Here is a 12,868-nt window from a genome sequence, read left to right as displayed (position 1 = left end):
TTAACTGCTCAGCCACAGTGTAGATCATCAGAAGAGAATACTGAGGGATAACAGAAGCATTAACTCTTTCCTTCCTTCCATCCTACAGAAGGCATGCTTGGTGTCCTGTTCTCTCACACCTGGCTCCTCTTGATGTCAGGCCTTAGCACTGGCCCAGAAACACCAATCACCAAAAGCTGCAGCTTGCTTCCTCACTCCTCCTACTTCCTGGCTGAAGTTCCCTGATGAGCACAGACTCGTCAAGATTTCTATTTTAAAACAGAGTCATCTTTAAAACAAAGCAGTTTCATTTCTAGAAAACCGTACTTTGTTTCTTTTCTGTGTCTGTCCCTGTAGGTTCATATGTGTGTAGCAGGGCAGAGATCAACCCCATGTGTAGGTTCCTTGGGAGTCACCCACCTTGTTTTACTGAGAGAGGGTCTCACACTGTCCCAAAGCCTACTGGGTAGGTCCCAGGGATCTACCTGTGCTTACAAACTGGTGAGCCAAAGCCTCCAGCTTTTACCTGGGCTATAAGGGATTAAACTCTGGCCCTGAGCTGTTACCAACTGGCCTTTGTCCCCAATCCTCTAACTACATCTGTAAGTGCTAGCTGTAAATAGCATCAGAGGAAACTGTTCATCTTCTTTGTCATGTGCTTTGCTCAGGAGTGTTCCATGGCATCCCCATGGAGGCAGAGTGATCATCTACATATGCTCAGAGGTTTACGACCTGACTAAACACAGTACTGAGCCACGTAGACTAAACTAAACAAATGCAGTCAAAGGTTCGCGTCCCAAACATACACAGAGGTTTGCTTAGTGCCAAAGAAAGCATTCATAGGATAAGCAGTCACCCCATCTCAGATGCCTGATTTCCGCCATGGAGCATCCTTAAGAGGTGTTCCTCCTAACAGCGGTCCCTCTGTCTGAAGATCCAGCCTTCCTGTCTTCCTGCCCTTGCCCACTAGCCCTCACTTGGGCTGTTTCCATTCACCACTTTGCTCAGCAGCATTCTAGCTTCAGGCCAAAATCAGTTCTGGAATGCAGCTCAAGTCCTGTCTTGAATTAGTTCCCTATACACACACATCACAGCTTTTTTACACTGTGCTGAGCTGACTCCGAGAACGACACTCCTGCTTACAGCGCTGGATGTCCAAATTCACCTTGTTCATCACTGTACCTCCAAGGAAAAGGGAAATAGCAAGAGCACTTAACACATGGTCTTCTGTGATGACTGAACGAACTAACGTGCACAGGTATCTTATGATGGTATCTAGCATAGACTAAGGAACAGATGACTAAATGTAGCACCTGTTACCTAGTATGTACATTAAGTAACTGCTTTGAGAATGCCCAAGTCCCTGGTTTTCCTCATCCAGGACCTCCTTTCTTCACTAGCATGCCTAACTAGAAACAGTTGCTGCATCCTGTCAGATTTTCACCATAATTCCCAGTTCCTCTACTGCTTCTCACACTGGGGCTGACAGAAACCTCCTCATGCCCTGGTCTCTCATCTCAAGCTCCATTTTTAGTATTAGAGAGAGAGGGAGGGAGAGAGAGAGAGAGAGAGAGAGAGAGAGAGAGAGAGAGAGAGAGAGAGAGAGAGAGAGAGAGAGAGTGTGTGTGTGTGTGTGTGTGTGTGTGTGTGTGTGTGTGTGTGTGTGTGTGTGGAGGCCAGAGTCTGATGTTGATGTCTTCCTCTATCACTCCTCTACTTTATTCATTCATTGAGACAGGATTTCTTACAAAACCTATAACTATTTTATATGACTTGTAAAGCTTTCTGTTATTTTTGTGGAACAAAAACAGGACCATTCACACACTCACCAAGATATACCCCATTTTATTTCCATTTTTCAGCTAAGATGAACTTAAACTAACTCTACAGCACAAAAAGGCCTTGAATTTGCAATTCTCTTGCCTCAGTCTCCCAATGTCATTAATTAAAAAATTTAAAAACCACATAATAATTCATAACACTCAATTGTTGGTCCTGTCTATTCATCTTATTGTGTTTTTCCCCCTTTCCAGGAAATAAATTTCTCCTTTAAGGGATTTATCTACCACTAGGTTGTAAAAGAAGGCATTGCAATTTTAGTGTCAAACTGTAAGCAATGTCCATACTGAGTGTTGTAGTTAACTCACCAATTTAAAAATTAAGTCTACTGTTTCTATAAAGATCTGTGGCATTCTCAAATTTGATCAACACACTCATATCTATAATTCTGAATTGCTTATTTCTAAAAAGCTGCCTCAAATTTAAAATGTAATATAAGGCGACATTGTCCCTTTTCTGATGTCAGACATGAGTGAGAGGAGAAACTCTACTTGAATGGGGTGGAGACAGCAACAAAGGTTATGAGATGGAGGAATGACCAAAAGAGGAGCCACTAGCCTGGAAGTGGAGGTGCTATAACTTCATGTCTTCCGTCCTCTATCACTTTTTCTGGGTGGTTAGGTAGGAGTACCCTTCTTATGTAAGACTGGGACCCTGCAGTACTGAGGGCAGTTCTAGGGACACAGCTGAATCCAGGCACCAAGAGGCCTACATAGAAGCCTACAGATAAAAGGAGGGAGCTTCAGGACGGGGTGTTAAAGAGGCCATGGCAGCTAGTCTGTCATGAGATGGGGATCTGTTAGCTCATGAAGACTTCTCTGCTACACTCGGAGATCCTGAGACCCAAAGACAGGTGGGGCCAGCCTGGTCAAAGCCGACCTGTTTTCTAAGGAGGTGTCTGAAGGGCTCCCTCTTGTCGTGAACATTTCTGAAAACACCTGTGCACACCTACGCCTTTCCCCTCCCACAGGCCTTAGTCCTGCCTGGAAACTGAGGGAACCTAAGGCTGCCTTAAAGACCTTGGCTCTACTCCAAGCCCTTTGAGAACTGAAGGGTTGTGCCAGGAGTGCTGTGATCTGGTTTATACTCCAACAGGATCATTCTAGTTTTCAACTGGAATTGGAGGACACAAAGACAAGACTGGTGAGGATACTACAGCTATAATTCAGGTAAGAAATGCTGGTGGTCTCAAATGGTAGGTAACAGCCAGAAGAAACCTTCAGACAGCAAAACAGAAACAGACAATAACGAACAGTACAAGAAAGACAAAATAGGCAGATACAAAGAACCACAGATAAAGGAAGAAATAAAGACACTAGGAAAGAAAGAGAAGAAGCCCATAGACAGAGGCTGGTATCAGCCGTGAGAAACAGTGAGGGGGAGACAGAGGGAGGAAGAGAGAAAAAGAAAGTGGGGGAGGGGCATCTAACACAGGCTATCTTATTTAAGCAGTCACATGACTAAAGAATGGCAGAATATGATTCAAAAACAGTAAAGGAACTTTTTAAAAATTAAAATTAGCCAGGCACGGTAGGGAGGCATAGGCAAGAGGATCTCAGTGACTTCAAGGTTGGCCTGGTCTACATGAGTAAGTTCTAGGCCAGCCAGGGTTACACAGTGAGACTGCCACACAACAACAACAACAAACAAACCCTGAATTAATTATTATAAGTCAGTGGGTTTCATTATGTTATTTTTATACAAGCCCCCAGGGTCCTGCTTGGTAGCTTCTGGATGGCCTACTATTAGCAATGTAGTTCCAGCTGGCTTCGAACCTGCAACAATGTTGTTGTCTCAGCTTTCCCAGTGCTGGAATTACTAGCATGTGCCACCATGCTTGGCTTGGCTTCCCTTTACTTTCTCTCTCCCTCCCTCCCTTGCTCCCCCCTCTCCCTCCCTCCCTTCCTCCCTCCCTCCCTCTCTCTCTCTCTCTCTCTGGTTTTTCGAGACAGAAAGTTTCTCTGTATTGTTTTGGAGGCTGTCCTGGAACTTGCTCTGTAGACCAGGCTGGTCTTGAACTCACAGAGATCCTCCTGCCTCTGCCTCCCGAGTGCTGGGATTAAAGGCGTGCGCCACCAATGCCCAGTCTCCCTTTACTTTCACTACCTTTTTCTTTTGATTCTAAATTCTACAAATGACAGGATATATGTGTTACTTGTCTCTGTGAATCTGAATTATTTTACCATACATAATAAGCTCCTGGTTACATATAATTTAAATGTGTCTACAAGCCCACATGTGGGGGTTAGAGGACAACCTCAGCTGTCACCTTCAGGAATGATATCTACCTCTTGAGACAGGGTCTTTCATTGGCCTGGTGCTCACCAGTTTGCTAGGCTGGCTGGCCAGCAAGTTCCAGGAATCCTCCTGTCTCTGTCTCCCCATCATTGAGATTACAAGCTATGCACTCTGCCAGTCACTTTTACATGGGTTTTTAAGATTGAACTCTGGTTCCCATGCTTGTGAAACAAGCATTTTACCCACTGAACTCTCTTATCAGACCAATTTCTTTCTTCTTTTTAAAAGGACAAGCAAACAAAGTTTACTGAGAGGTAGAGAAACAGCTCCCTGAAACAGGACAGATACTTAAAAAGAGTTGCCTAATGTTGTCTTCTTTATGGCAGAAACAAGAACACAGCAGAAAGGAACCCTTATACAATGTCGATGGGGATGTAAATTAGTTCCGCCAATATGGAAATCAGTATGGACGTTCCTTGGAAAAACTAAGAATAGACTAACCATATGATTTTACTGTAACACTCCTCGATACATAGCACAGGGAATTAAATGTAACACAATACAGACACTTGCACACCTACATTATCATGGCACTAATTCACAACAGCGAAGTTATGAATTAACCTGGATGTCCATCAATAGATGAATGGCTAAGAAAATGTGGTGCATATATACATAATAGAAATAGAATTTAGTTTTCCCATAGAGACTTTAAAAAATGGGTCAGTGTTAGTATCAGTATCTAAAATCATAAACTGAAAATGAGTTGCTTCTTTTAAAAAGATGTTTGTTTTAAAAACAAAGCTCCTACTTTTGTTTGTTTCAGACAAGGACTCATGTGGTTCAAGTTGGCCTTTAATTCATTATGTAACAGAAGATAACCCCGCCTCTACCTGCCAAATGCTGGGGTTACAGGACAAAGTTCCTTTTGAAAAGATCTATTTCTCTGGTACACTGAGTCTTTTCCTACAGTAATACACTTCTGGTATGCTGGAGAAGTAGATGCAAATAAGGGGTCGTCTTTTACCATGGAGACAAAGACTGCCAGTGATGATTTTTCTAAACTTAAAATTTTATGTACTGATGTTGTGCCTGGTGGTTCCCACCATTAATTTTAGTACTCTGGAGGTAAATGGCTGCTTAATATCATGTGGTGCTGGGAACTCAACTTCTGTAAGAGCATCACGTGCTCTTAACCATGGGGCCATCTCTCCAGCCACCTAAAGCAAAAGTTAATCAAGGGTAAAAAGAAGTTTTTCAAGCTAGTGGAATGGAGTGCTAAAAATACCTACTGTTCTTTAAGTTCAAAAATATTTTCTGAGAATGTTAGCATTGGAAAGATTTTAAAGCTCCTTTACTGTACCAAACCTGAAAAAAAATTCTCTGGGAAGGAAGATTCAATCTTAACAAAGGGGTTAGTTAGGTCAGGACAACCCTAAAACATAATTTTTCTACTCTGATGCTCTTTGGCTGAGGGCAGGTTTGAGACACTAACTGGGGGCCTTCTATTCTACTGAGTATGGCCTGTCTCAGTATCTAAATAGATATAGTAATCTTCAACAACTCAATCCACTCTGCAGTCTTTTGACAACTTTCCTCTTGGGTCCAGTTTGTCAAATTTATTTTTTAGAAGTACAGGTTTCTCTGGCCTGTCCCTGGCACTGCTATGAACAGTACCCAGATAGAGCAAGAGAAAACTTGGAACTGTCACCTGCATCCACACAAAGGGGCCTATGAAGTATGACTTAGTGGATGTGTCACCTAAAGTCTCACTTGGCAACAGCTCCGTTTTTCTTCTGACTTACATACCCCACAGGTGTCACTCCCTAAACATCTTAGCCTAGTGTTCCACATAAGCTCTGCACTCTAGTCCTAAAGGAAATGAGCTCTTACTTGGGGCAGATGCCACCAGGTCTTATGTAAGATCTCAGTGAACCTTCACAACCATCTGTGCAATATAAAAGAGGACTCTCCTTCCAAACTGGAATGCTTCTCTTTGAATCTAACATTTAAACCTTACACATGAACAAATGATAAGTAAACAGAATTGCTGAGTTATTCAGATTATCTAAACAGAAATTCCAGTATCCTCCACTAAATCTTTAATGGAGCCTACTTCAACAGCTGAACAATGAGAAGAAAGTGTGGCCTTACAGATAAGAGTGTATCCACCTTATCCACAACTTCCTGAAGGAGGTACTAATATATCCCAAAATGAACAAAAGGAAAATGCAGAATGAGGTGAAAAGCCAGTACACAGGAAACAGACAAAACAATTCTAGACTGTTTACTTCATTTAGAAGGACACTTTATGAAAGTTTTCATTTTATAAAGTAAATTTACAGTGTTAATATTCAAGAATGTTTCTGATAGAACATGCCTGTAATTCTAAGACCAGAGAGACTTGGGTAAGAGGGTCCAAATCCAAGGCCAACCTGGTTGCACAGCAAGACCTTGTATTTAAAAAAGGAAGAGAAAACCAAAAAGCACAGAATGGACAATACTGAAAATCAATGTCTATATTAGTGTTTGTACCTACCTCCTTTGCACTCTTAATTTTGGTCAGAAATGTATGCAGTTCCATGGTTTCTGCAAACAGTGCTCGACATACTGCCTGATAATGATTTGGTGCCTCCGACTCAGCTGGAAGATGAGCAGCACATATCTACAGGAGAAAAAAATGAAATAATGGAACTGGGCTATTATTGGCATTTTAGGTACCATTAAAACAGACATGCCCAGTCTACCTGTGTTTTTTTTTCTTTTAGATGAAGACAAGTTCCATCATCCAAGGGTTAATGTACCACAGGACCATGGAGAAAGTCCACACAATCATATGGAGAAAATGACTTAACTAAAGGATATCTACAGCAAAGATAAGCTGACTAGAATTAGCTCCTATTGGAAAGTGATAGGACATGTGCCAAAGTTTAGCCTGAGAGAAAAAAAGGGAGGGATTTGCTAAATATTGAGGATAACTCAGGTATTTTAACAGTGTCATAACTAGTTTCAGCTGTCAACCTGACAGAAGTCTAACCTGGAAGAAGGGAACCTCAACTGAAGATTGCCTTAATCAGATTGGCCTATGGCCAAGTCTTTTAAAGACAGGGTTTCTCTATGTAACAGCCCTGGCTGACATAGAATTCATTCTGTAGATCAGGCTGGCCTTGAACTCAGAGATCCACCTGCCTCTGCCTCCCAAGTACTGGGATTAAAGTTGTGTACCATCACTGCCAGCTATGGCCAAGTCCTAACTGTGGCCATTTTCTTAATTGCTGATTGACTAAGAGGGCTTAGCCCACGGTAAGTGGTGCTATCCTTAGGTAGGTGGGTCTGGGCTGTATAAGGAAGCTAGCTAAGCAAGCCAGAGGGAGCCAGATAGTAAGCAACATTCCTCCATGGTTTCTGCCTCAAGTTATTGCCCTGACTTCCCTCAACAATGTACCCTGTAAAATGAAACAAACCCTATCCTCTCCATGTTGCATACGGTCATAGTATTTATCATAGCAACAGGGAAGAAAGCAAACTAGGACAAGCAACCACCGTTTTGTGAGCATTTATCATGCCAGATACATGTTTGACATGTCATATGTACAGCAAAATACCATGCACTCTCCAATATAATCCTGAATCATCCTCATTTTGTTTTGTTTTTAACCATAAAGAGAATTTAGCACACCTCTACTGGGTTCTGAAGCCCATACCTGCTCCCTTGTGAAACCTGGGGAAGTGGGAATGGAGGGTGGAAGAGGAGGACAGAGAGCCAGCCAAGCACTCAGGTGCTGCCGATGGTTCTCACGTCCCAAAATGACTGTAAGAGAGGAAACTTAACATGATGCAAAGTGATTCAGAAACAAATGCACACCAGGTCCTTATTACACTGCAACGATATCTTCATAAAAGTCCAAAAAATAATGTTATATTTCTATAAAATAATTATAGTGTATCCATGTTCAATGGTCAGATTTTAAAGCACTTCATTTGCAATAAAAGCTGCTAACTTCTCTTAATAAATTAGACATTAATATAACTGTTGGAAAGAAATCTGCAATATTTTAACAATTTCTATAAAGAATCAAGGGAGCTGGGTAAAGTGAGTCCATGGCTGCTAGGTAGGCAGAGACAGGAACACTAGGAATTCATGGTTATCCTCCACGACACAGAGGCCTGCCTGGGCTCCATGAAATACTGTTTTATTGAAAGTGTCAAGGCCAGGCAGTGGTGGCACACGCCTTTAATCCCAGCACTCAGGAAGCAGAAGCAGGCCGATCTCTGTGAGTTTAAGGTCAGCCTGGTCTATATAGTGAGTTCCAGGCCAGCACTCAGGAAGCAGAAGCAGGCCGATCTCTGTGAGTTTAAGGTCAGCCTGGTCTATATAGTGAGTTCCAGGCCAGCCAAAGCTACATAATGAGACCCTGTCTCAAAACAAACAAATAAAAAAAGAATACCAAAAGTCAAAAGAACAAAAGGCATTCAATGGTAGTTTTATTGCTTTTCATGTTTCTTAGCTTCTTTTTCTTTTCTTTGTCTTCCTTCTGTCCTTCCTTATTTATTTCTTTATCACACGGAAGGTTTCTGTGTTACTTGTCTGTGGTGACAAGGTACCAAGAAAGGAGCAAGGATTAATTCTGACTTGTGGCTTCATAGGACTTAGTTCAAGCTCACTTGGCTGACTTGGTTCTGAGCCCTTGTGTGGCGAGAGGTTGGACACCATAAGGAAAAGATGAGGTAGAGTACTGTGGCTATATCATGGTGGACAGGTGGCAGAGAGAGGAATGGGCAGGGGAGAACACCCTCCAAAGGCACCCCACAAAGGCTACTTCCTCCAACAAGGCCAATCTAACTATGATCTTACTAGAGGACTGATGAAGTTACCACCTAAATAGCACCATGAGGTGAGAACTAAGCCTTTCTGGGGTTATCTATCCAAAATGTACTATCTCTACTCAAATTCAAAATTATTTCCTTAAGATTCTTTTTTTTAGTCGGGCAGTGGGGGTGCACGCCTTTAATCCCAGCACACGGGAGGCAGAGGCAGGCAGATCTCTGTGAGTTCGAGACCAGCCTGATCTACAAGAGCTAGTTCCAGGACAGCCTCCAAAGCCACAGAGAAAGCCTGTCTCGAAAAACAAAACAAACAAACAAACAAAAAACATTCTTTTTTTCTTTCTAGAGATGGGGATCAAACAGTGTCTGTGCTCCATTGGCAAGTGCTCCACTCCTGAGCTAAATCCCCAACCCGAGGATGTGTTTTCTAAGACAGCAATTCAATATCAAATTTCTTAATATGTTCATCACAAGCAAACCAACAAAAAGCACATTCACAAAGACTATTATAAATCTGTATGTTCTCGAGGAGGAGCAAAGGTTCTTTCCCATGGACCATCTCTCGAGGTCAGAAAGGGTATTCTTTATTTAAGGGGAGAACATGTCTGTCTAAATTTGTGTGTGCAATGCATGTGGCTTTAGAATCATCAGCAAAAAGCCCCAGAATGAATCAGAAAAATAATTACATATGTGTGTTTATGCTTAACCTATGTGAATTCTCTTTCTTTCCACTATAATCAAGAGGCATAGATAAAAATATAAAGTTTGCATTTGTTATACATTCAGAGATCTTGATCACTAAAATGATACAAATTTTCAGATTCTATAATCCCTATCATTTGTATTATTCCAACTAAGTTTCATGCTTTGTAGCATGAATTTTAACTGGTATTAATAATAAAAACTTGGAGTCAGCTATCAGGGGATGAAAGCTGAGGGATCAGAGAAGCAGAGTGGCCAGCCACTGGAGTTCTTATCTGTACCAATTCTCAAACCAAAGGGGTGATCCTGTCCTTAGACTGTATCCTCAGACTCCATCACCTCCTGTCTTACATTCCTCTCTCTGCTCAGCCATACCCCTTCCTGTGTCCACCTCCTTAGTGCTGGGATTAAAGGTGTGAGTCATGTATGTGTCCCTTCTTCCTCTATTCTCAGTGCTGGGATTAAAGGTGTGAGTCATGTATGTGTCCCTTCTTCCTCTATTCTCAGTGCTGGGATTAAAGGTGTGAGTCATGTATGTGTCCCTTCTTTCTCTCTTCTTAGTGCTGGGATTAAAGGTGTGAGTCATGTATGTGTCCCTTCTTCCTCTCTCCTCAGTGCTGGGATTAAAGGTGTGAGTCATGTATGTGTCCCTTCTTCCTCTCTTCTTTGTGTAGCCAGTCCAAACCACACATGGTCAAGCCTGTAGCAGTGACAGAACATAAATTTTGCTTCTTATGCAATGCCTTCTTCTATTCTTCACATTTTACATTACTGTTTATCAGTGGTCTTCATAGAATTAGCAGGTCAGAGCCGGGCGTTGGTGGCGCACGCCTTTAATCCCAGCACTCAGGAGGCAGAGGCAGGCGGATCTCTGAGTTTGAGGCTCGGCTGGACCAACAGCCTCCAAAACAATACAGAGAAACCCTGTCTCGAAAAACCAAAAAAAAAAAAAAAAAAAAAAAAAGAATTAGCAGGTCAGTTTTGATCTGCCAACTCCCAAATATGTTTATTTTATTTCATTTTTTGTTTGTTTACAGGACAGGGTTCTCTGTGTGATAGCTCTGGTTATCCTGGAACTAGATTTGTAGACCAGGCTGGCCTCGAATTCACAGAGATCTGCCACCTCTGCCTTCCAAATGCTGGGATTAAAGGCATGTACCACCATTGTCTGGCTATATTTTTGTTAAAATTATTTTGTTTTTGACTACCCTGTATGTACTGATGGGGTTCGGCATGATACTTCCACACAGGCATATGACCTGTAGTGCCTAACCTCTACTAACCCCTAGTTTATATTTGGATCAGTTTTGTTTTTCTTTTACATGAAAGGAACATGGTGTTTCTTTTTATATATAGCTTATTTCACTTAGGATACTATGCTTCCATGTCTATTTTTAAAATAAGCCTTAACATCTCCAATATCTAATATGAATAAAATTTGTGGAAAGTTAACACAGGTGGCTCACAACAGCTTGTAACTCAAGTTCTGTGGCATCTGTCACTTTCTGCTGGCCTCCTTGAGCATCTGTGTATGTATGCATCTCTGTTTCTGTCTCTCTCTCTCTCTTTATGTCTCTTTAAAAAAAAGCTGGACCAGCCGGGCGTTGGTGACGCACGCCTTTAATCCCAGCATTCGGGAGGCAGAGGCAGGCGGATCTCTGTGAGTTCGAGGCCAAGCCTGGTCTACAGAGCGAGTTCCAGGACAGCCTCCAAAGCCACAGAGAAACCCTGTCTCAAAAAACCAAAAAAAAGCTGGACCATGGTGGGCACACCTTTAATCTTGGCACTTAGGATCTTTGTGAGTTCCATGACAACCAGGACTACACAAAGAAAACCTGTCTCCAAAAACAACAACAGAACTAGTAAAGATTCTATCTAAATAAGTCAGAATAGAGACTCTCAAGGTTAATTTGTCAACTCTGTCTTAGTTTTCATCTCTATACATTTAGCCTTCAGGTAGGTAGCAAAGCTGGACTAAAAAAAAAAAAAAACAAACAAACAAAAAAACACCATAAGAACAAAAGCCTTCAGTCTTACCGTTGTATACAAATCCTATGGTAAGGCCAAAATCACAACGCAAATAACAATCAGCTGTGAAGGGACAGCTCAGTCTTCAAGTACAGAACCTCTCACAGCTGCCATCCATTCCACAGACAGGAAGGGCAGAAGACAGCTGACTGCATCATGCCCAGTCAGACTGCAGTGACACAAAGATAATCAACACCCCACACATCTACAAGTGGCCCAGAGCTATGACCCAGCAATAGGCCACAGCCAGGCCATAGACGGTCTGAACTGTTGTCAAATGCTGAGTCACTATGCCAGTCTTGTGAAGTATGAGATAACGACTCACAGAAGGACAAATAGTACATGAACTACGGCTTTACCTTCATGACATCTTGATAGGACCGAATAGCTGAGATGTTTCTCTTTCCTCCAGCTTCATCTTCTGGGCCTTCATCTGCAGCCTCATAACCCTCATCACTGTTACCATCAGCTTCCACAGTGTTGGCCATTTGGTCGATGAGCAGCTCTAGAGGAGGGCTCAGCTCCCTTTCTTCATTTTCCTTCAAGCCATAGTCCAATGCTTTATAGATAATAATTCCCAGGGATTCAATAACCTAGGAGCATTAAAGAAGGTGGTAAATAGGGGTGACTGAAGATGCCAAGGACTAACTAGGGTATAAAATGTTCAGTATTTCAAAAATAACTAATATCTGAAGAGAAATTTAAAAATTTTTACCCATACATACATTTAAAAATTTTGAAAACAGCAAATTTTTGTGTCATTTCATTATATCCTATCCACAAATCCTTTTCATACTTTCTTAAATTTATACCAGATGTTAAGATCAGTATTTCCCATTCATACAAAAAAAAAAACCCCTGATCAAGCTGACTTGCTATATTTAAAAAAAAGTATGCCAATGTTTAGAGACTTCACAGATTCCATAAAGTAGCTGAGACTGAAAATTCAGTTCTAAGTAGCAATTCACTTAAGCCCAAATAACAAGAAATTTCTTCATATCAATATATAGACTGTTCACCAAGTTCTACTCATTGGAGACTTACTTATTTTAAACCCAGAGCTTGCAATGAAGGACACAGACAACCCTCCCTCCCTCCTGCCCACCCACCTTCATCAACAATACTTCCAGGTAATGTGAACCTGACTTGTGAACCGGCGGGCCCATCATTGCTCAACAGCACGCTGACAAGAGCTCTGGATTTGGCCAGTAAGGAGAATTCCAGATTATTCCTCAATACTGCCTTTCTCACTTGC

The 12,868-nt window shown here is 41.9% G+C and overlaps 1 protein-coding gene across 4 annotated transcripts in view; it reads right to left on the bottom strand.

Annotated features, from left to right (window-relative positions):
* Spire1 (spire type actin nucleation factor 1) overlaps nucleotides 1–12,868 on the bottom strand; it is a 116,167-nt gene that overhangs the window by 49,250 nt on the left and 54,049 nt on the right. For all 4 annotated transcript variants that reach the window (XM_013116772.3, XM_013116773.3, XM_005074640.4 and 1 more), the window contains exons 3-4: nucleotides 11,973–12,206; nucleotides 6,596–6,721 (exon numbers count right to left, since the gene is read on the bottom strand). In XM_013116772.3, the coding sequence (XP_012972226.1) occupies nucleotides 6,596–6,721; nucleotides 11,973–12,206 (360 nt within the window). The remainder of the gene's footprint in view (nucleotides 1–6,595; nucleotides 6,722–11,972; nucleotides 12,207–12,868) is intronic.

Source organism: Mesocricetus auratus, unplaced genomic scaffold (genome assembly GCF_017639785.1).
Source record: "Mesocricetus auratus isolate SY011 unplaced genomic scaffold, BCM_Maur_2.0 Super-Scaffold_6730, whole genome shotgun sequence".
Taxonomy (NCBI): domain Eukaryota; kingdom Metazoa; phylum Chordata; class Mammalia; order Rodentia; family Cricetidae; genus Mesocricetus; species Mesocricetus auratus.
Note: the sequence above shows the minus strand (reverse complement) of the source record. Positions and strands in the feature narration are given on the sequence as shown.